The sequence below is a fragment of the Bufo bufo genome, chromosome 11 (assembly GCF_905171765.1).
Source record: "Bufo bufo chromosome 11, aBufBuf1.1, whole genome shotgun sequence".
In the NCBI taxonomy this organism is placed as follows: domain Eukaryota; kingdom Metazoa; phylum Chordata; class Amphibia; order Anura; family Bufonidae; genus Bufo; species Bufo bufo.
The window spans coordinates 79,955,996-79,980,917 of record NC_053399.1 but is presented as its reverse complement, the minus strand read 5'-3'; the positions used below and the strand labels follow the sequence as shown (position 1 = coordinate 79,980,917).

The window sequence follows — 24,922 nt, the reverse complement described above, 5'->3', positions numbered from 1 at the left end:
CTTTTTTTAAATTTTGTTAATGTGCCAAGATTAAAACACAATCAAGAACTTGTATACACTACAAAATGTGGATGGCAAAAAAAAGTTGCAGGCCTCCTAAAGAATGCACACAAAAACAAACCATTATGTTCTGTTGCTTTAAATAATGGGGTTGCATGTGCAGCAAATGGAGTTAGGCTTCCTACTTGTCTGATATCTTCCTACTTGTCTGATACACTGAGTTCCATCACAAACATCTACAGTTAAATATTAATATTCCCATTGCCCAAATACAAGTCACCTCGATTATCACAAACACAATAATTTAAATTCCAGTCTAATGTTTTTGTCCATTCCAAACAGAAAACAGTTCTATCGATAGGCAGATCCTAAATGACTAGGTAGATGTTCCCAAGGTTCTGGCTATAGGTTGTCATTGTGTGGATACTTCCTCTGAGGAAATCTTTTCCGCTACGTCTGAAGATGTTGGAGCGTCACTCGATGAGGCCTCATTTGTAGATATCTCACCCACTGAATCGGCTGTGGAAAGTGGTTCTGTAGCCGGGCTGCTGCCCAAAGTTCCAGCTTCTACCTCATTTGCAGGTGGGTCATTCTGGGTTTTTGACTCCTCTTCAGTAACGGTGGGAGATTCTACTTTGTCGTGTTTTGCAAATAGAAATTCCCACCTGTTTGGACAGTTTTCTGGCTCTTTTTTCAAAGATTTGGCTTCTGAGGGAAAGCATGGTGCTATGCAGTCGTGAACCAGAGTTGGTATTTCCAGCTCCAAGCTCTTCACCTTTTCCTGGTATTCAAGTTGAAGGTCTTTTTGAGTCTATAGGAAAAGAAAAACTAAGGTTAACTGAAAAAAATAACACGTGACTTGTGTAACACATACAGTGTAAGGGCTTGGAGGCCTCTGTCACTGATTCCGAGTGGACAACAAAGTTCTGCATGCTGGACTTTCTTTCAGCTACAAAAATGGACTCCCAAAGGACCCCATTATACTAAATTGGGGCTCTTCAACTCCTTTTCAGTTATGTACTGAATCTGGTACTTCCATTAATTTCATTAGTTTGCGCCTCTGATGGAGCAGACCAATGGAAAGGACTAGTGCTGATGTCATGGCCTAACATGCTAGATAACATGATTGCAGTCATTTTTCTGATTCTGCTACGAATGATGGGGGTCATTTATCAAACTGGTGTAAAGTAGAGGGTGGGCCATTTATATGGATACACCTTAATAAAATGGGAATGGTTGGTGATATTAACTTCCTGTTTGTGGCACATTAGTATATGTGAGGGGGGAAACTTTTCAAGATGGGTGGTGACCATGGCGGCCATTTTGAATCCAACTTTTGTTTTTTCAATAGGAAGAGGGTCATGTGAATTTCACAAGAAAAACAATGGTGTGCTTGGTTTTAACGTAACTTTATTCTTTCATGAGTTATTTACAAGTTTCTGACCACCTCCAAAATGTGTTCAATGTGCTGCCCATTGTGTTGGATTGTCAATGCAACCCTCTTCTCCCACTCTTCACACACTGATAGCAACACCGCAGGAGAAATGCTAGCACAGGCTTCCAGCATCCGTAGTTTCAGGTGCTGCACATCTCGTATTTTCACAGCATAGACAATTGCCTTCAGATGATACGAGATGTGCAGCACCTGAAACTACGGATTCTGGAAGCCTGTGCTAGCATTTCTCCTGCGGTGAAACAGTTGCCATAAAAACTACAACTTGCCTCAGAAAAACAAGCCCTCATACAGCTTAGCCAGCAGCAAAATAAAAAGTTATGGCACTTGGAAAATTACTTGAGCTGGAAGGCTCAAAATAGGCCAGTCCTGAAAGGCTTAATATTGTTGCCAGGATATTAAAATTGAAACTTTTACTTCCCAAAAAATCAGTAATGTCAGAGGTTTGAAATAAGGCAAGTTAGAACACAGAGGGTCATTTATCAAACTGGTGTAAAGTAGAACTGGCTTAGTTGCCCATAGCAACCAATCTGATTCCACCTTTCATATTAAAAAGAAGCTGTTAAAAATGAAAAGTGGAATCTGATTAGTTGCTTTGGAAGACATCTGGTTACATTGCTTACTTGCTCTCCTTGCTCTTTGATTCTTTGCAGTCCTTCAGTCTGCCTTTCTTCTAATTTCTGTTGCTGGTTGCTCCATTTATCAGATACCTAAAAGATTCAAGATGTTTTCATCACAATATACAAGGATGTTTTACTGGTATTTTCAAACATGAATTGAACACATTTGCCCAGATTTACTAATCTGTGCCAAAAATCTGTCGGTCTGACACCTGACACTTGTTTGAAGAGGTCGAGGCGCTCTGGTGAGCGTTGAAGCCAACCCACAGCAAACCAAGCACAGCGCCATACATTGTATATGGGACTGAGCTGTAAATGTGTCCTGTGAATGTGATGTCACTGGCCTAGGAAGAGGCCACATAGCTCACTGGAGAGCCGGGATTTGGACCTTCACCAATCAGATGTTAATGAACTATCCTGAGAATAGGTCATTAGTATTGAACTCATGGAAAATTTAAATTTAGCATGGTGTGTCCCATAAAATAAGGTATTTCCATCACATCATATCTGTAATCTATGCCATCACTTTCTGATGGGTGAGAGTCCCACTGCTGGAACCCTCATCATTCCTGAAAATGAAGAAGCTATAGCGCTGATCAGGGGCATTGCTAGGTTAAAACATTCAGAGCCTAGGCCTCTGATGTTTTGTCCCAGGCCCCGAATGTCCTGCCTGCCAGCTATATACAACTGTATTACCCTCCTCAGGAAGGCAATACAATTAAATCAAATGCACTGGAAGAGCTAAAGGACCTGTGATGACATCACAGGTCATGTGACCAGTAAATCAGGCAGTGGTTGAGAAGGACCTGCGATGATGTCACCATCATGTGACCAGTGCAGGAGAGGACGGCAGTGAAGAGGAGAAGTCCTGGGGGAAGAAGCTGAAGGGAGAGGCAGAGCAATGCTGGGTTGTGGTTATTTAACTGGGACTGTATGTTAGAACTTAAGGTAGGGATGTTATTTACAGGGAACTGTGTGTTGGAGGTGGCTGGGGAGGGGGTCATGTTATTTACATGGGACTGTATGTTGATGGTGGCTGTAGGAGGGAGGGATGTTATTTACATGGGACTGCATGTCGGAGGGGGCTGGGGAGGCAGGGATGTTATTTACATGGGACTGTATGTTGATGGCAGTTGTGGGAGGGAGTGATGTTATTTACATAGGACTGAATGTTACAGGGGTCTGAGGGATGGAGTGATGTTATTTACATGGGACTGTATGTTGAAGGTGGCTGGTGGGGGGATAATGTTATTTACATAGGACTGAATGTTGAGGGGGTGATGTTTACATGGGATTGCATGTTGGAGGCGGCTGGGGAGGGGGTGATATCATTTACTTGGGACTATATGTTGAGGCGGCTGGGGAGGAGGTGATGTTATTTACATGGGACTGTATTTTGGAGGGGGCTGTAGATAGAGAGGGATGTTATTTACATGGGACTGTATACTGGAGGGGGGCAGAGAGATGTTGTGATGTTATATACATGGGACTATATATTGGAGGGGGTGATATTTACATGGGTCTGTATGTTGAAGGGGCTGAAGGGAGGGGATTGATGTTATTTACATAGGACTGTATTTTGAAGGGGGCAGGAGAGATGGAGTGATGTTATTTGCATGGGACTGTATGGCGGAGGGAGGAATATCACTTACAGGGGGCACTTCAGGGTGAGCATTATAACAGTAGGGGGCAGTATAAATACTGGGGGCAATGTAGGGGTAATATAAATCCAGGGGACATTTGGCTTTCCTATTACTGCTGGGGGCTCTATAGGAGGGACTTATAGATCCGCATTATTTCTAGTAAGAGCACTATGGGGGGGCCTTATTACTACTGAGGGGTCTGTAGAGAGCTTTATTACCACTGGGGGGACAATAGGGGGTCTTATTTCTACTGGGAGCTCTGTTAGGGTATTATTAAAGGGATTCTGTCACCAGGATTAACGATATAGTGATATTTATATGTGCCCACTAGTCTCCATGCAGTGTTTACAATGATCCCACTGTTTATGCTCTGTGTGCCTTATATTCTTATAAAAAGCGATTTTATTCAGATGTAAATCACCTCTGTCAGGAGCCCAAGGGGTTGTCCCACGATCTCCTGGAGCCCAGCCGCGCCCATCGATCCGGAGCCCAGCACCGCCTACCACTTAATTTATTCACTGCACTGTCCCTAACGTCAGTTCTTCTCAGTGCCGTAATATCGCGCAGAGGGAGTCGGCGCATGCGCAGTTGACTCATTGAAGCCGGTGCCAGTAGGTGACAGAATCCCTTTAATACTGGAGGTCTATTCTACTAATGGGGGCACTCTTGGGGAGCGTTATCACTGTTGGGGCACTTTCGGGGGCAGTATTACGAATGAGGGCATTCTAGAAGGGAATTACTATTGATGGGTCTATGAGGAGCACTATTACTATGGGGGCACTCACAGAGAAGATCTACATCGGAGGATATGTCACCTGGAGGCCCTGGATGTGACAGTTATGTGCTGCAAAATGTGGTGTGTAAGGGAGGGAGGGGCAACTTAGAGAATTGGGCCATATTCATTCGGACTTGGGCCCCGGATCTTTTCAGACCCTAGGAACGCCCCTGGCGCTGATTTAGCATTGTGGCCACATCCATGTGCGATCATCAAAATAATGCAGATTGGACACGGACCGAAAATACAGTCGTGTAAATGCAGCCTTAAAACCAAGGTGCAGAAGTCCCATCCACTTTTTTAAAAGGTGGCAAGAGCAGCCTAGAATTGGGAAAAAGTTGCACATTTTTGCATAAAATTTTCAAATTTTGTGGGCCAGAAAACACACAACAAAAATGTGCTTTTGTTTGGGGTGGTGTTAGTCACTTTTGGTACCTTTTTTTTGGGTCCATAGATTTTTTTCCCCCCGTAAAACATTTGATATGTCATAGAGATGGTGGAGGTCTGAGTGCCGAGACCTAGACTAGAGTGAGGAGAGTGAGAGTGAAGCGCTCTCATATTGCTGCAGGAGACCCAAGTAGGACGGACTCAATAGAAAGTCTATGGACCCATCTTTCTTCAGTCCTCTGTGGCGAAGAGAGCAATGTGCAAGTGCTGCTCTCTCTTCCAGTGATCGATGGAGCTCTCCGCACTCAGACTCCCCCCATGACATGTCAAAAGTTTTATGAAAACTCAGTGACCCTTTAATGCAGCATACTCTAAAGTGTGGTGTTCAAAAAAAAAAGTCTGAGAAACATGTTAAAATTATTTTTAAAAAAATCGCACAAATAACTGTGCAAAGGAGGAAGTAAGCAGATATACTCCACTGATACAGCAGCCCCATGTAAACGGAATCAGTACAAAATAAGGGTCCATTCACACGTTCGTATGTGTTAATTTGCGGATCCGCAAAACACGGACACCGGCAATGTGCGTTCCGCATTTTGCAGACTGCACATCGCCGGCATGCTCATAGAAAATTGCGGACAAGAATAGGACATGTTCTATTTTTTGGTGGGATGGAATTGAGGATCTGCAAATGCGGATGCGGACAGCACATTCCGGCCCCATTGAAAATGAATGGGTCCACACCTGTTCTGCAAGATTGCGGACGTGTGAATAGACCCTAAAGCTGAGAAGACCAGAAGGCATTTCTGTACTAATATATCTGATGACAGTACCAACCATTTGTAGGACCTGCACCACTTCTTGAATATGAGAGTTGTTTATCTCCTTTTTTAACCTGGAAGGCACAAAGTAGTTACTGGTATCGGATTAAAGTCATCCATTATGGTGGTGTCACACGTTGCGTTTTTAGCTCTCCTGATATGTTTTGGTAAATACGTATTTCCCCATTAAATAGGAATTCTGGAGCATCTTTTCTTTGCACTCTATGTTGTCTTGGTCCTTCATTCCTCCTAGAATTTTATGAATAATTTGACAACTGGGTGTTACCATCCACCTGAACGATATCGGACATTGTAGGGACACAGCCCTATCTGTCAATTTATTCATAAGTATTGAGGAGGAATAACAGAGGAACAGCACAACATACAGTTAGAAGAAAAGATGCCCTATAATTATTTCATGTGTAAAAATTAGGATGCCAGTGCCATGTGTGCATTGCCACGCTGTCTAGTGTACCATCGCTCTATCCGTATTGCCACCCAGCACCTTCCCTTGCCCCAGCGCTGATCTGTCTAATCTGCTTTGGATGACCCCGATAGCTATAAAGAATAAATCTCACACTTGATGGCCCTTAAAGCTATTTTTCTGCCTATTTTCCATCACTTTATCCATATATTTAGCATATTTAGCATGATCAAACCTCTCCTGAGCAGCTTTATCCATTGTATTCTTGCTCATGGCTTCAAGTCTTTCCAGCCTCTTCATCTCCAGCTTTTTCTTCATCTGTTTAGTGTCACTGTGGAAAGACACATCATTCACAAGCTTGGACCTCACACTGTCCTGGCCATTGTTTTATGCGACCTGCCTTGGTTTTTCTCGGTGACATAAGGCAGTTTTTTCCATTGCTGGATGACATGTTTCACATATAAATAACTTTGGGGCTTTATTTCTTCATATCTAGGGTAGATTTGTGTTTGTAGACCTGCTTTTCATCCAAAACTGAAACACTTCTGACAACCAACATTCATTTCTCTGTACCTGATAATTCTCTAGATTTTTTTTGACATGGAATTTCTCTAAACAGATGGTTCTTCTAGAGGGAATATTTGGTACTTGAGTAAAACTCATGTTTCTGATGATGAGAATAAAAATAGGATGAAGTTTTTGCATGATGAGCAGCAAAGGTGACAAGTGGACAATGTAGTCCTTCATACTCAAAGAGTAGACTACAATCTATACACCCTGTACAGAATTATTAGGCAAATGAGTATTTTGACCACATCATCCTCTTTATGCATGTTGTCTTACCAATTAAGCATATTAGGTGATGTGCATCTCTGTAATGAGAAGGGGTGTGGTCTAATGACATCAACACCCTATATCAGGTGTGCATAATTATTAGGCAACTTCCTTTCCTTTGGCAAAATGGGTCAAAAGAAGGACTTGACAGGCTCAGAAAAGTCAAAAATAGTGAGATATCTTGCAGAGGGATGCAGCACTTAAAATTGCAAAGCTTCTGAAGCGTGATCATCGAACAATCAAGCGTTTCATTCAAAATAGTCAACAGGGTCGCAAGAAGCGTGTGGAAAAACCAAGGCGCAAAATAACTGCCCATGAACTGAGAAAAGTCAAGCGTGCAGCTGCCAAGATGCCACTTGCCACCAGTTTGGCCATATTTCAGAGCTGCAACATCACTGGAGTGCCCAAAAGCACAAGGTGTGCAATACTCAGAGACATGGCCAAGGTAAGAAAGGCTGAAAGACGACCACCACTGAACAAGACACACAAGCTGAAACGTCAAGACTGGGCCAAGAAATATCTCAAGACTGATTTTTCTAAGGTTTTATGGACTGATGAAATGAGAGTGAGTCTTGATGGGCCAGATGGATGGGCCTGTGGCTGGATTGGTAAAGGGCAGAGAGCTCCAGTCCGACTCAGACGCCAGCAAGGTGGAGGTGGAGTACTGGTTTGGGCTGGTATCATCAAAGATGAGCTTGTGGGGCCTTTTCGGGTTGAGGATGGAGTCAAGCTCAACTCCCAGTCCTACTGCCAGTTTCTGGAAGACACCTTCTTCAAGCAGTGGTACAGGAAGAAGTCTGCATCCTTCAAGAAAAACATGATTTTCATGCAGGACAATGCTCCATCACACGCGTCCAAGTACTCCACAGCGTGGCTGGCAAGAAAGGGTATAAAAGAAGAAAATCTAATGACATGGCCTCCTTGTTCACCTGATCTGAACCCCATTGAGAACCTGTGGTCCATCATCAAATGTGAGATTTACAAGGAGGGAAAACAGTACACCTCTCTGAACAGTGTCTGGGAGGCTGTGGTTGCTGCTGCACGCAATGTTGATGGTGAACAGATCAAAACACTGACAGAATCCATGGATGGCAGGCTTTTGAGTGTCCTTGCAAAGAAAGGTGGCTATATTGGTCACTGATTTGTTTTTGTTTTGTTTTTGAATGTCAGAAATGTATATTTGTGAATGTTGAGATGTTATATTGGTTTCACTGGTAAAAATAAATAATTGAAATGGGTATATATTTGTTTTTTGTTAAGTTGCCTAATAATTATGCACAGTAATAGTCACCTGCACACACAGATATCCCCCTAAAATAGCTAAAACTAAAAACAAACTAAAAACTACTTCCAAAAATATTCAGCTTTGATATTAATGAGTTTTTTGGGTTCATTGAGAACATGGTTGTTGTTCAATAATAAAATTAATCCTCAAAAATACAACTTGCCTAATAATTCTGCACTCCCTGTAGACCTCAGTAGGTCCAGGGCCAGGTTTTTCACTTGCGGGAATACTGCATTTTTATAGACTCTGCATGGTCATTTGTGCACCATATGGAGGGAGCACTAACAAAAGGTACTACACAGGGCACCATCAAATTTAAATGGGTCGGCCACTTTAGGAAAATGTTAAAAACAAACATTTAGAAACAAAATTTTAGTCCTGTTTTCAAAATGTAGTCATAAACCAGCTATATTCACACTGGACTAGAGTACCAATGGATTCTCTACTCGTGACCATTACTGTTTTACCTCCTTATAAATGGTGCAGAAGTTGGACTTCATAGCGCTCGGTTGACACAAAAAAATTCTACAAGTCTACAATGGAAAGGGGTTTCAATGTAATTTTTGATAATAAACTAAATCACAGCATGTAATGCCAGTCGGCTGCATCTAAAGCCAAGCCAACAAGATGTTGTTCTGTATTATAATACCAAAATAAATTACTAAAATGGGTTCCCTATATTATTTTGTAGCTTTAATACCTACTATGTATAGTCTCAGGTGAACGGGATGGCTGTGGTGATGGTTTGATTTGGTTTAATCAGCTGAAACCGCGATTGTTAACTTTGAATCCCGTGTATCTACTCCTGGCTTAGCTCCACTAAATGGAGCTAAACTGCAAGTGGACACCCACCACAGCATCTGTATAGACATTATCCAAGAAAGGACTTGACACAATGTGGTGGCAGCTGGAATTTTGGCATGGTGTCTGCTGCAAATTTCCACCGCCAAATTCCTCCAAGTGAACGACCCTACAGGTTACAGAGGAAAACAGCCTCCAGTAGTGGAGCTTGTCACCGGCAGAACTGCTCTGTGTCTGCAGCCTGCTATTCCAGGGGACATCCGGAGATGGTGTGATCACCATGCCCAATATAGGCAGTGCCATTGCCGTTTCCTCTGTTGAACACATAGTGCTTATTGAGCACTACGTAGACTGCAAAAGAGAAGCCAGAAGTGGTTATAAACTGCTTCTTTCTCCTCCCAGGCTGACTTATCACCAGGCATGCAATAGGCTCTTCCTAGATTTCAAGAGAGTTACTGCACCAATATCAAAAGACCTTGCTGCAGACCTGACACCTGCTGCGGCTGCCTGCCGTCAAAAGATTAATGGAGGTCTATAAGGGATTGAAGGAGGTGCAATTTCACTATTTTACCCTATGAACCCTAAAGTTACGGAACAGGATTTAATAAAGCATGTATACTGGTATCAATGTAGAGAGTTGATGCTTGGATTTGTCCCATTGCCAGGAGGAGTCAGGAAAGAGGTTTTTCACTTTTTGGCGACTTAAAGGGGTTGGCTCATCTTATTGATAGCATATCGTAGGGATATACAATCAATGTCGGATAGGTACGGGTGCCCACCTCCAAAACAGGTCCCCCAAAGTGAAGAGCACACCGTGAATGCATGGTGTTCTCTCCATTCACTGCTATGGGACTTGTGAAAATAGCCGAGTGAGCACCCTCTCCTATTTTTGGCAGTCCCATACCTTTGAATGGAGAGTGAACCGTACCTGTCTGTTGAGTCCTTCAGGACTTTTAGTTCTGCTGCTTGCTTTTCTTGCGCCAGCTCCATTAGTTTGGAGATTTGCTGTGAAGAGTTAAAGGCATATCACTATATCAGTAAATACTCAGAGTTGTGGGGAAGAATAATAGTTTAGATTCAGGACACTGTAATTAGTTTAGCATCTACGTAAGGTTCGGGGGTAATTTCGGCGCACACTGTACACTGTACATACCTCCATGGAATGCTGCTCTTTCTTCTTCCAGATACTCTCATACAGCTCCTCTCCAAGGCGCATCAGTTCCTCTTCTAGCTTCTCTTTCAAGTCAACAACCTTAGGATCTGGTTTACCTGGCATTCCACCAGCTCCCCACACTGAGCCGTAGTCATCCTCTGGATTTCTAAAATACACAATCGTTAGTAAATTCAGGCCTTCCTATAAATCTGACATAAAAATGTATCCTAATATTGGGCCTTGAATTCAACATAACACTGGCCATGGCCTCAAGTTGCTAGGCTTCAGATCTATAAAATCTAATAAAATAAGACTAGTGGCATTATAGTGGTATTCCTATATGGGCATTTATGACATATTCATAGGATATGCCTTAAATATCCGATAGGTGCAGGTCCCGCTTCTGGGAAGATGGCCCCGAAGTAAATGTAAAGCAGGGGTGGACTGGGAACTTAAAGTGACCCTGGAAAACAAATCTAAAAGAGGCCCCAATGTTGTAGGTGGGTCCAAATTGAAAGTGGGGCAACACAAGTAGATGGAGCCAGTACAAGTTGGCAGGGTCAGTAATACCATAGAATAGCACAGAATGCCATCCCACAGAACCAAACACCACAGTGCAGCACAAAATACCTCCACGTAAACTGTCCCTCTGTGGTGGCCATCAATAGCTGCCATGCTCTGTCCTCCTATTCCAACTGTCTCCAGTATGGATATGGAGAAGGGGACAGAAGGTGAGATGTGGGCTGCCACACCAAGCCAGCCCTACCTTCAGCATGCTGCCTGGACTTTCTCTAATAATGATCTCTATAGTTCCCCCAGTAATATGTACCTGGCCAGCGGCAGTGAGGAGAGCTTGGGTGGCCCTATGGCATCGGCCAACTGGGAAGATTCCTTGTAGGGTCTATGTCCAGTCCCCCCTGATAGAAAGCAAGCCACGCATGTGTGGTTTTCTCCATTCACTGCTATGGTACTTCCAAATATATTCCAGTGCAGACTTATGCTTGCACAGCATCTTCTTCATTCATGTCAGGGCCCTGTTCTTGAGATGGGACCTGCACCTATTGGGCATTTACACCCTATCCTCAATGTGCCATAAAGGGGATAACGATTTTAACCAAAGTGGCCATCAATTTCTATACATTCTGCAATGGAAAGTAAGTTATGGTGTCAAGAGCAGTCAACAGCATTCATTCATTTTCTCGTAGCTCATTTTATACACCAGGTACTGAGTGCCACTTCTGTCAGTAATCGTCTGTTCTAGAAATATCTGCATGGGTCCAAAACACCAAAGACATTTTTGCATTTGCTTCCAGTGGTTTGCTGTGATTACATAATAAAACCTTTATAATTAGGCTGTTAATATACAGGGTCATATTATTATAAATTAAATAAAAATGTTGAGGAGACTTCCGGTTCCGGCGCGCGCATGGCCAGCCGCTAGTGAGAAGCGCTCCGCTCGGCCGGCCCGAATTCAGCAAAATCGCCGCATACCGGGGCTGAGACTAGCCCCCAATACCCCCGGGAACATCGAGGGGCTTCACATGGAAAAGTTTGTGGTCCGGGGCGGCTCGCAGAGGAAAGTTCCAACACTACCCCCGACGGGAGACGAACTGAAAGACAGGGGCAAGATGGCGCCTGTGCCCGAGAAGCATCACAGGCTCACCCGCTCGACTTCCCAGTCCACACAGAGAAGTACCGAAGCGTCCGGTTCGGAGGACGAAGAGGGAGATTGTGGCCTCCTGCCGAAAGGTGATATAACCTCCTCGTGTAAATCTATGGCCATAGAAGTAGCCAAGCTCCTGGCCCCGGACATTAAAGCCTCGCTAGAGGCCACGGTTGCGACGGCTTTGAAACAGCTGCAGTCTGAGGTGGCACAACATACCTCTCAGATCACAGAGGTACAGCACAGAGTGGTGCAGGTCGAAGAGGATCTGGAGAAAGCACAAAGTAATATCGCTGACCTCCTGCGTAGTAACCAGTTCTTAAAGGAAAAGATAGATGATTTAGAGAACCGCTCCAGGAGGAGCAATTTGCGGATCATTGGGTTACCTGAGTCGATCCCTCCGAATCACTTGGCGGACATTTGTGAGGAGGAAATACCGCAGGCTTTGGGGCTGAGGGGCGCGTGTGTGGTGGAGAGAGCGCATCGCCTGGGTCCACCTTTACCGGCGGGGTCGCGCTCTAACAACGCTAGACCGAGGGCGACGATTGTGAAGTACTTGAATTATGCGGCCAAGGAGGCCATATTGGTGAAGTTCAGACGTAAAGAGCAACCCCTAATGATCAGGGGTAACAAGATCCTCCTTTTCAGCGACTACTCCGCTGAGGTGGCGAGGCGAAGAAAGGAGTTCACTCCGCTCTGCTCAGCGCTGGCTCAGCACAAGATCAAATTCGCTCTACTATACCCTGCCACCCTGAGGATTTTCCGTCCGGATGGGTCGATTGATACTTACCACTCGCCAAGGGAGGCAAGGGAAGCGTTGGAGATGGACCCTCTATATTCGGACATGTTCATGTCCTTGTCCCAAAGATCCACGACATCATCCAGGGGAAGAGGAGCAAGACAGAGCCCGGGCAGATCTATGGCACGTGCAGCGGGAGCTGATCTGCGGGAAGTTGAAAATGAGTGACTGGGAGCGCCTCTAAGCAGAGACTTTACCTGAGGAAGGATCCCTGGCGGGACACGTGAGAGATCAATGGACCTGCTGTTATTTTGAATTTTGGTAGTAGTTGTCTGTTAAACTCGAGACATAGGGCTGGAGGGTGGGACATGGTGGGAGAAAGATTGGGATGCGGTTGGATTTTAGTGGCGACAACAGCTACGCGGTAGAATGCGTGAAAAAAGCGAAGTCTAGAAAATGTATGTTATTGTTGTGGGGCTGGTTGGGCGGGTTGGGGGGGGTTGGGAGGGGGGGAGGGGGGGGGGGAGGGAGTTATTACTGATTTGAGACACAGTGTAATGCTGATGCCGGTGCCTATTATATGTATTACGAGATCGTTTGCTCTACGGGGGTCCTCCTGCAGTGTCCTTTTCAGTGAGTCACCGACATGAAAGTTGCAACATGGAATGTTAAGGGCCTTCGCTCCCCCACCAAACGAATGGCAGTGCTCCGTTATCTTAAAAAACTGGGCGTTGACATTGCGTTTCTGCAGGAGACCCACTTGGAGGAAGCAGATTTTGACAGGATGCGAAAATTATGGGTGGGCCGAGTAGTGGGGTCACCCTCAGTAGGAAGGAAGGCGGGTACTTTAGTGCTTTTTCATAAACGTTTGCGTTTTGATGTACTGTCCGCGACGGCTGACACACTGGGGAGATGGTTTCGTTTGGAGTTAAACTCGCCAGTGGGTCAGTTAGTGGTCCACAATGTTTACGCCCCTAATGGCTCCCAGGCAGCGTTTTACGAGACCCTAGAAAGGGACATTATCTCAGAACACTCACAGCTGCTACTGGTAGCGGGCGACTTTAACAGGGTACATAGTGAGCAGGAGGACAGAAAGCGGGGGACACTTGCAAACGCAAATAAACGGCAGAGAAGTCAGACGCTGCTTCCGTTAATGCAAAATACGGGGCTGCATGACACATGGCGGTACTACCATCCGGAAGACCGCGAGTATACCCATTTCTCTCATGCCCAGGGGTCATGGTCCAGGATTGACTACCTATTAGCGTCAACAGTCTTGTTGTCTAAAGTGAAAAAGGTGGAAATTGCCGATCTGTTAATCTCGGACCATGCCCCAGTGGTTATGGAGCTCAGGGACGCAGTCCCTAGGGGACAGGATTTTATCTGGCGGATGCCGCAGCATCTGTTAAGAGATAAGGAGTTCACTGACAAAGTAAAAGGATGGTGGTGGGAATATGCACAAGATAATGCGGAGCATGCGGCCAATCAGCGCTTATTCTGGGACGCGGCTAAGGCGGTACTGAGGGGTCGGATTATGTCACATACAGTAGGGAAGAAGCGTGAGGCGAGAGAGCGGTATGACCAAGCCACGATGGAGGTGCGGGAAGCCTATACCAGATTCTTGCAGAATCCCACAAACCCCAACAAACTGGCCTGGGTGACGGCTAAACACAACTTTGATTATTGCCAGGAAACGAGGGAAAAATGGACGGGGGACTATCAAAAGGCGAAATTTTTTCGTTTCGGTAATAAGGCGGGTCGTTTGTTAGCCAATTTAACACGCCCCTTCACCACACAATCTATGCTGCATCCTCTGAAAGATAGAACAGGAAGGTTATGCACCCAGCCGAAAGAGATGGTAGATATCCTGGGAGAATTTTATCAGGCCCTCTATTCTAGGGACCCGTTTGACTCTGAGGAAGCTAGGAGTATTCTGGATAAAATTGACTTGCCACGATTACCGGAGGAACAGTTAGAGGCCTTAAATGGGGAAATTACGGAAGAGGAAGTTGGGGCGACCATAAAATCCCTCTCGAACTGTAAGGCGCCGGGTCCAGACGGGTATCCTGCGGAATTTTATAAGTCAATGAACCAAGAATTGGTCCCGATCCTGACCAAATTGTTTAATAGCGTTATGCTGGGGGGGAGTCTACCTGATTCGGGCAAGATGGCATATATTAAGGTCCTCCCGAAACCGGGGAGGGACCTGAACCTGCCGAGTGCGTATAGGCCTATCTCTTTGATAAATCAGGATGTCAAGATCCTGTCCAAACTCTTAGCCACCAGGTTGGCACAGTGTGTACCTGAACTGATTGGCCCTCATCAAGTGGGGTTCATGAAGGGGAGGTCGGCAGTTACGAATATTCGCAAAGTATTAGCCAGTCTACATGCGAGTGGAGAGGTGAAAACAGCACAATGTCCGGCGTTGCTTGCGATTGATGCCGAAAAGGCTTTTGACAATGTCAACTGGAAATGGCTGGACATGGTGCTGGACAAGTTCAACGTCACGGGTCATTTTAGGAATTACCTAGGGGCGCTGTATGAGGATCCTCAGGCGAGAGTAAACATACCCGGCTTCCTATCCAGGTCTATAGTATTGGGCAAGGGAACCCGTCAAGGTTGCCCCCTGTCTCCGTTGCTCTTTAATTTGGCGATGGAACCTTTGGCGAGGTGGCTGACTCACTCAGATTTATTTGACGGAATCAGAATAGGGGGCAAGGTGCTGAAAGTTAGCTGTTTTGCGGACGACATCCTGCTGTATATGGGGGCTCCAGAGGCCCAGTTGGGGAAGGTGTTGGAGGCATTAAACGCTTATGGGAAAGTAACGGGTTATAGGGTCAATGTGGACAAAAGTCAACTATTGTTTTTGGGGCGAACACCGCAATTGGGGGCCTGCACGATGAGTGGGGTGGAGATTCGGAAAGATTATATAACCTATCTGGGCATCAAGATCGGTCGCACCCCGAGCTCGCTGTATACCCTGAATTATCCCCCTCTTTTCTTGAAAATAGAATCTGAGTTAGAAAGGTGGCGGGATCTGCCCTTGTCTCTCTGTGGTAGAGCCCACTTAATCAAGATGATGAGCTTCCCGAAATTACTTTACCCACTTCAAATGATACCTCTGCTACTGAAACACGTGGATGTGGTGAGGATGCGGCGGGCGTTTAACCGCTTCCTGTGGAAGACCAAACGACCGCGTATCGCTTATGCCAAGCTGACTATGTTACGGGATGAAGGGGGGTTACAACTTCCTGATATCCGCCACTATAATCTGGCGGCGCTGTTTAGGCACGCGCGAGATTGGGTATGGGATACTGCTTTTTACTCGGCGACTTGGCTCGAGAAAGAACTTGCTGGCAGGGAAAATTTAGAAGCTCTACTGCATTCCAGGCTCAGGGACATCCCGGCGCCGATTAAGCAAGCCGTCTTGTTAAGGGATACCATAGTGGCGTGGAAGGCCATTAGAAAGATTTACGGGCTTCCATGCTACATTTCTCCTAGAATGCCGCTGTGGTCACTCCCGGCCTTCCCCCAGGGCAGGGAGAATGCTCTGTTTCAAGTATGGAGGAACAAAAACATCGTGAAACTTAGTGATTTATTGTTGGAAAACACGGTCCAATGGTTGTCGTGGGACCAGCTCAAAAGAAAGTATGACATGCCAGACGCACAGTATCTTCCTTACCAGCAGATCAGGAGTTATTGTAAAACTCAGGCGAGTTCTTTGGGAGAAGTGGAGAACCTGGCCTGGTTTGCGGCTCTGTTGGGCAATAGTGGTTCCCACATGTCCCTGTCGGAACTGCACAGTAGGCTTCACAACATTCAAACGATAGGGCTTGTGAAAGGGGCGTACAAGCTTTGGGAGAGGGAATTGCTGGATCAGAATATTGCGAAAAAAATGAGAGTGGGGCTTGAGTTGGTAAGGCGGGCCACATATAATGAACAGTGGAGAGAATCGCAGCTAAGACTCATGCATAGGGCAACATATGCCTTCAACCTGTCGTATCGTGACGCCCCTGCTCATTATCTGCGGAACTGCCCCAAGTGCAATCTCCAGAGTGCCGGATTGTTACATGCCATGTGGGAGTGCCCGAAAGTGAGACCCTTGTGGCAGAAATCAATAGACACAATAAAGGAGTTCTGGGGGGAAACGGTGGGATTGTCACCTCAACAGTGTATCTTCCATTATATACCCTTGAATCAGAACGAGGAAATGGGTGCAGTAGTCACCAAAGGAGGGGTACATCTTATGTTGATGTCTGTGAAGAAAACTCTTTTGAGACATTGGTTGGAAGGAGTAGTGCCGTCTTGGGAGGAGGTATTGGGCACGATGAAGGCTGTCCTTTATCTGGAAAGACTTGAGGTGGAGCAAGATAAGGAACGTATGATTGAAAAGTTTGTTAAAAAATGGAGGTGCTTCATTGAGAAGCTGTTGTCACGGGGGGAAATTGAGGAGCTTATGTGCCCGTTCAAGCTGACCAAATGGTACCTGGAAGCGCAACTTGCTAATAAGCTGGGGTTACTGGAGGCTTAAACCGGAAAGTGTGTGATAGGATAGGCTTTTTCATGTACGGCATTCAAATCAGTGTTTTTGGGGTTGGGGGGATGGGGGGGGGTTCAGGGAGGGGTTCAGGGATGGTGGGGGGGGGGTGGCGGGTTGGGGAGGGGAGAAAAGTTAAAATGAGTGGAATGGAAAAATGTTGTGAGACGATCAATGTTTTTTGCTTGTGCAATGTATCTTACTTCTTTTGACATTAACGTCTGTATGGTATGTATTGTCTGCACTTTTCCACTTTAATAAACAGAAGTTTAAAAAAAAAAAAAAAAAAAAAAAAATGTTGAGTTCCTACAGGAAGAACTATGTGGAGGGAGAAACCAGGCACTAAATTAGTCTTCTCAAAATTCCCCAAACAGAAAGTAAGTGGATTAGCTGAAACCTGCTGTCCAGTAAAGGAAATATTTTTTTTCAATAATTAAAGGTATGTTCTAGCTGCACGTGCACCCACATCTCCCACCAGAAGTTTGGCAGTGGGAAAAGTAAGTGGTACGGTTGCCGCAACAGAGCGTCAATCTAGAATTCCTTTAGCTGCTATATACAAACCGTATACCACGTAGTATATTTATTTGACATGTGGATCTATATGCCTATACAGTAGTATAGGTTGTAGCTTTCCATCAGAGGAATACGGAAGGAAATACTCTTCATCTGTACCAAACGCTCAAACTTGATTTGAACAGTCTTATCTGTGCTCATTACTAGAATGGAGTGTGTTCACCAGGCGAGATGACTTTGAAGGATACTGGGCTGTCAATCAAGAAGGAGAGGGTAGGGCTGGCAGAGGAAGGAGAAGGATCAAGGGGGCACAGAATGGTTTGGGCCCATCCTCGGGCCACTCACTGTAACTAGTTAGTTGAGTATGAACTAAAAGTACTTTTTTGAAGCAATGGATCACTAAGTGAAAGGTGTCATTACATTCAGCTATACAAGCCTTCCCAGGTCTAAGAGTGAATTTCCTGGTGACAGACTCTCTATACTATCCATGAACCCATGCTGTACACATACTTGTTGGCTTTCTTGCTGGTCTTCTTCTTGTTCATCTGGGTATGCAAGTCACTGAAGGCACCAGAATACTTTTGAAGAATCTCTTCCCTTCGCTTCATTCCTTTGCGCTCCAGTTCCTTTAACTCTTTCTCATGCTTCTTCTGAAGTTTTATAAAACTTTTCTGTTTTTGTAATTCATCCTGATTTGTGGTTTCTGGTTCTAGGATAGAAACACAACAATGTAGATGCACAAGACAACTTGACCAGAGAGGACACTATTGGTAGGAATCCTACTCAATTTGCTACAAGTTTCTTTTAAACTAATTTCATATTTGATAAATTCAAAACAGAATTAAATTAAAAATATAGAAATTTGTGGTACTTGGGAAATAAAATTCTGAGCTGCATTCCTTATACAATTATGTTCCTATTGTTCAGAACTCTCATAAATGCTCATTTCATCCCACCTAAACTGTAATTCTCGATCACTTCCAAGCTAGGAGATTTGATACATAATTAAATGCATGATGAAAGTCTCTGGATATGTGAAATTACAAAAAAATACACACAGTACTAAGAAGATGGCACTACTCCTGGGAGAAGCCATCAATGTTTCCTGGTATTGAATATCTAAGCTGGTACTGTGGAAGAGGTGGAGGGGCTTTATGCCACAGGTGATGGTCTTCCTCCAAGTATTAAAAGGAAACCTGTCACCCTGAAAATGCAGTCTAATCTACAGGCAGATTGTTATAGAACAGGAGGAGCTGAGCAGATTGATATATAGTTTTATGGGAGAAAAATCTGTAAACCTTGTATTTCATTCATTTATATTCCTGCTCCTTCTGGGCTGTGAAGTCAAGGAGATGGTCCATATCAGTGATTGACAGCCTTCCCTCTATGAGGAGGAGGTCCTATCAGTGACTGACAGCCTTCCCTCTATGAAGAGGAGGTCCTCTCAGTGATTGACAGCCTTCCCTCTATGAGGAGGAGGTCCTATCAGTGACTGACAGCCTTCCCTCTATGAGGAGGAGGTCATATCAGTGACTGACAGCCTTCCCTCTATGAAGAGGAGGTCCTCTCAATGATTGACAGCCTTCCCTCTATGAGGAGGAGCTCCTATCAGTGACTGACAGCCTTCCCTCTATGAGGAGGAGGTCCTATCAGTGACTGACAGCCTTCCCTCTATGAGGAGGAGGTCCTATCAGTGACTGACAGCCTTCCCTCTATGAGGAGGAGGTCCTATCAGTGACTGACAGCCTTTCCTCTATGAGGAGGAGGTCCTATCAGTGATTGACAGTCTTCCCTCTATGAGGAGGAGGTCCTATCAGTGACTGACAGCCTTCCCTCTATGAGGAGGTCCTATCAGTGACTGACAGCCTTCCCTCTATGAGGAGGAGGTCCTATCAGTGACTGACAGCCTTCCCTCTATGAGGAGGTCCTATCAGTGACTGGCAGCCTTCCCTCTATTAGGAGGAGGTCCTATCAGTGACTGACAGCCTTCCCTCTATGAGGAGGAGGTCCTATCAGTGACTGACAGCCTTCCCTCTATGAGGAGGTCCTATCAGTGACTGACAGCCTTCCCTCTATGAGGAGGAGGTCCTATCAGTGACTGACAGCCTTCCCTCTATGAGGAGGAGGTCCTATCAGTGACTGACAGCCTTCCCTCTATGAGGAGGAGGTACTATCAGTGACTGACAGCCTTCCCTCTATGAGGAGGAGGTCCTATAAGTGACTGACAGCCTTCCCTCTATGAGGAGGAGGTCCTATCAGTGACTGACAGCCTTCCCTCTATGAGGAGGAGGTCCTATCAGTGATTGACATGCTTCCCTCTATGAGGAGGTCCTATCAGTGACTGACAGCCTTCCCTCTATGAGGAGGAGGTCCTATCAGTGACTGACATCCTTCCCTCTATGAGGAGGAGGTCCTATCAGTGACTGACAGCCTTTCCTCTATGAGGAGGAGGTCCTATTAGTGATTGACAGCCTTCCCTCTATGAGGAGGAGGTCCTATCAGTGACTGACAGCCTTCCCTCTACACTGCGTGCAGAATTATTAGGCAAATGAGTATTTTGACCACATCATCCTCTTTATGCATGTTGTCTTACTCCAAGCTGTATAGGCTCGAAAGCCTACTACCAATTAAGCATATTAGGTGATGTGCATCTCTGTAATGAGAAGGGGTGTGGTCTAATGACATCAACACCCTATATTAGGTGTGCATAATTATTAGGCAACTTCCTTTCCTTTGGCAAAATGGGTCAAAAGAAGGACTTGACAGGCTCAGAAAAGTCAAAAATAGTGAGATATCTTGCAGAGGGATGCAGCACTCTTAAAATTGCAAAGCTTCTGAAGCGTGATCATCGAACAATCAAGCGTTTCATTCAAAATAGTCAACAGGGTCGCAAGAAGCGTGTTGAAAAACCAAGGCGCAAAATAACTGCCCATGAACTGAGAAAAGTCAAGCGTGCAGCTGCCAAGATGCCACTTGCCACCAGTTTGGCCATATTTCAGAGCTGCAACATCACTGGAGTGCCCAAAAGCACAAGGTGTGCAATACTCAGAGACATGGCCAAGGTAAGAAAGGCTGAAAGACGACCACCACTGAACAAGACACACAAGCTGAAACGTCAAGACTGGGCCAAGAAATATCTCAAGACTGATTTTTCTAAGGTTTTATGGACTGATGAAATGAGAGTGAGTCTTGATGGGCCAGATGGATGGGCCCGTGGCTGGATTGGTAAAGGGCAGAGAGCTCCAGTCCGACTCAGACGCCAGCAAGGTGGAGGTGGAATACTGGTTTGGGCTGGTATCATCAAAGATGAGCTTGTGGGGCCTTTTCGGGTTGAGGATGGAGTCAAGCTCAACTCCCAGTCCTACTGCCAGTTTCTGGAAGACACCTTCTTCAAGCAGTGGTACAGGAAGAAGTCTGCATCCTTCAAGAAAAACATGATTTTCATGCAGGACAATGCTCCATCACACGCGTCCAAGTACTCCACAGCGTGGCTGGCAAGAAAGGGTATAAAAGAAGAAAATCTAATGACATGGCCTCCTTGTTCACCTGATCTGAACCCCATTGAGAACCTGTGGTCCATCATCAAATGTGAGATTTACAAGGAGGGAAAACAGTACACCTCTCTGAACAGTGTCTGGGAGGCTGTGGTTGCTGCTGCACGCAATGTTGATGGTGAACAGATCAAAACACTGACAGAATCCATGGATGGCAGGCTTTTGAGTGTCCTTGCAAAGAAAGGTGGCTATATTGGTCACTGATTTGTTTTTGTTTTGTTTTTGAATGTCAGAAATGTATATTTGTGAATGTTGAGATGTTATATTGGTTTCACTGGTAAAAATAAATAATTGAAATGGGTATATATTTGTTTTTTGTTAAGTTGCCTAATAATTATGCACAGTAATAGTCACCTGCACACACAGATATCCCCCTAAAATAGCTAAAACTAAAAACAAACTAAAAACTACTTCCAAAAATATTCAGCTTTGATATTAATGAGTTTTTTGGGTTCATTGAGAACATGGTTGTTGTTCAATAATAAAATGAATCCTCAAAAATACAACTTGCCTAATAATTCTGCACTCCCTGTATGAGGAGGAGGTCCTTTCAGTGACTGACAGCCTTCTCTCTATGAGGAGGAGGTCCTATCAGTGACTGACAGCCTTCCCTCTATGAGGAGGAGGTCCTTTCAGTGACTGACAGCCTTCCTTCTATGAGGAGGAGGTCCTATCAGTGACTGACAGCCTTCCCTCTATGAGGTGGAGGTCCTATCAGTGACTGACAGCCTTCCCTCTATGAGGAGGAGGTCCTATCAGTGACTGACAGCCTTCCCTCTATGAGGAGGAGGTCCTATCAGTGACTGACAGCCTTCCCTCTATTAGGAGGAGGTCCTATCAGTGACTGACAGCCTTCCCTCTATGGGGAGGAGGTCCTATCAGTGACTGACAGCCTTCCCTCTATGAGGAGGAGGTCCTATCAGTGACTGACAGCCTTCCCTCTATTAGGAGGAGGTCCTATCAGTGACTGACAGCCTTCCCTCTATGAGGAGGTCCTATCAGTGACTGACAGCCTTCCCTCTATGAGGAGGAGGTCCTATCAGTGACTGACAGCCTTCCCTCTATGAGGTCCTATCAGTGACTGACAGCCTTCCCTCTATGAGGAGGAGGTCCTATCAGTGACTGACAGCCTTCCCTCTATGAGGTCCTATCAGTGACTGACAGCCTTCCCTCTATGAGGAGGAGGTCCTATCAGTGACTGAGAGCCTTCCCTCTATGAGGAGGAGGTCCTATCAGTGACTGACAGCCTTCTCTCTATGAGGAGGAGGTCCTATCAGTGACTGACAGCCTTCCCTCTATGAGGAGGAGGTCCTATCAGGGACTGACAGCCTTCCCTCTATGAGGAGGAGGTCCTATCAGTGACTGACAGCTTTCCCTCTATGAGGAGGAGGTCCTATCAGTGACTGACAGCCTTCCCTCTATGAGGAGGAGGTCCTATCAGTGACTGACAGCCTTCCCTCTATGAGAGGAGGAGGTCCTATCAGTGACTGACAGCTTTCCCTCTATGAGGAGGAGGTCCTATCAGTGACTGACAGCCTTCCCTCTATGAGGAGGAGGTCCTATCAGTGACTGACAGCCTTCCCTCTATGAGGAGGAGGTCCTATCAGTGACTGACAGCCTTCCCTCTATGAGGAGGAGGTCCTATCAGTGACTGACAGCCTTCCCTCTATGAGGAGGAGGTCCTATCAGTGACTGACAGCCTTCCCTCTATGAGGAGGTCCTATCAGTGACTGACAGCCTTCCCTCTATGAGGAGGAGGTCCTATCAGTGACTGACAGCCTTCCCTCTATGAGGAGGTCCTATCAGTGACTGACAGCCTTCCCTCTATGAGGAGAAGGTCCTATCAGTGACTGAGAGCCTTCCCTCTATGAGGAGGAGGTCCTATCAGTGACTGACAGCCTTCCCTCTATGAGGAGGAGGTCCTATCAGTGACTGACAGCCTTCCCTCTATGAGGAGGTCCTATCAGTGACTGACAGCCTTCCCTCTATGAGGAGGAGGTCCTATCAGTGACTGACAGCCTTCCCTCTATGAGGAGGAGGTCCTATCAGTGACTGACAGCCTTCCCTCTATGAGGAGGAGGTCCTATCAGTGACTGACAGCCTTCCCTCTATGAGGAGGAGGTCCTATTAGTGACTGGCAGCCTTCCCTCTATGAGGAGGAGGTCCTATCAGTGACTGACAGCCTTCCCTCTATGAGGAGGTCCTATCAGTGACTGACAGCCTTCCCTCTATGAGGAGGAGGTCCTATTAGTGACTGACAGCCTTCCCTCTATGAGGAGGTCCTATCAGTGACTGACAGCCTTAAGGGGCTTCCTTCTCCTGTGCCAAGCACTGATTGAGTGACACGTAAAGCTTCAATAAGAGGTTCTTCAGAAGCTGCAATGTACTGTATGTCCAGCAGCTTCAGAACATAAAATTTGCGCTGTTGTAGACTTTTGGTTAGGAAACAGCATGTGTGGTTCATGCGACTTCCGCACTTCCCAGACTGGCTGGGGCTCAGTGGACCCAAACTTGCTGCATTACAGTAATCTATGATGACGAGAGTTTCAGCCTGACCACGGGTCTACTCATGATTCCTTGAATACTTGACAATAGACCCATGGTTGGCTGAAACTCACAGCATCATAGATCACTATGATGCAGTGAGTTCAGGTCAACTGAGCTGCGGTTGGTCCGGGACATCTAAAAGATAAACATTGATTTTTATTTATTTTATTTATTTTTGCTGCATTTTTCAAGGGAACCTGTCACATTGAACATAGTGTCTGAGCTGGATGAGCTGAGCAGATTGATATATAGTTTTATGGGAAAATATTCAGTATAACTCATTTAAATTCCTACTCCTTCTGCCTTTGAAATCAAGGATGTGGACCCTATCAGTGACTGACAGTCTTCTCCCTATGAGTAGGAGGTCCTATCAATGATTGACAGCCTTCCCTCTATGAGGAGGAGGTCCTATCAGTAACTGACAGCCTTCTCTCTATAAGGAGACAGTCCTATCAGTGACTGAGAGCCTTCCCTCTATGAGGAGGAGGTCCTATCAGTGACTGAGAGCCTTCCCTCTATAGGGAGACAGTCCTATCAGTGACTGAGAGCCTTCCCTCTATGAGGAGGAGGTCCTATCAGTGACTGACAGCCTTCCCTCTATGAGGAGGTCCTATCAGTGACTGACAGCCTTCCCTCTATGAGGAGGAGGTCCTATCAGTGACTGACAGCCTTCCCTCTATGAGGAGGAGGTCCTATCAGTGACTGAGAGCCTTCCCTCTATGAGGAGGAGGTCCTATCAGTGACTGAGAGCCTTCCCTCTATGAGGAGGAGGTCCTATCAGTGACTGACAGCCTTCCCTCTATGAGGAGGAGGTCCTATCAGTGACTGACAGCCTTCCCTCTATGAGGAGGAGGTCCTATCAGTGACTGACAGCCTTCCCTCTATGAGGAGGAGGTCCTATCAGTGACTGACAGTCTTCCCTCTATGAGGAGGTCCTATCAGTGACTGACAGCCTTCCCTCTATGAGGAGAAGGTCCTATCAGTGACTGAGAGCCTTCCCTCTATGAGGAGGTCCTATCAGTGACTGACAGCCTTCCCTCTATGAGGAGGAGGTCCTATCAGTGACTGACAACCTTCCCTCTATGAGGAGGAGGTCCTATCGGTGACTGACAGCCTTCCCTCTATGAGGAGGAGGTCCTATCAGTGACTGACAGCCTTCCCTCTATGAGGAGG

General features: G+C 45.8%; 1 protein-coding gene across 1 annotated transcript in view; it reads right to left on the bottom strand.

The window, feature by feature from the left end:
* Positions 1-202: 202 nt before the first annotated feature.
* PLCB2 (phospholipase C beta 2) overlaps positions 203-24,922 on the bottom strand; it is a 120,302-nt gene continuing 95,582 nt past the window's right edge. Inside the window, exons 26-32 of the mRNA XM_040412160.1 lie at positions 18,159-18,357; positions 10,197-10,362; positions 9,972-10,048; positions 6,359-6,454; positions 5,716-5,773; positions 2,077-2,163; positions 203-811 (exon numbers count right to left, since the gene is read on the bottom strand). Coding sequence (XP_040268094.1) covers positions 413-811; positions 2,077-2,163; positions 5,716-5,773; positions 6,359-6,454; positions 9,972-10,048; positions 10,197-10,362; positions 18,159-18,357 — 1,082 coding nt within the window. The 3' untranslated portion in view covers positions 203-412. The remainder of the gene's footprint in view (positions 812-2,076; positions 2,164-5,715; positions 5,774-6,358; positions 6,455-9,971; positions 10,049-10,196; positions 10,363-18,158; positions 18,358-24,922) is intronic.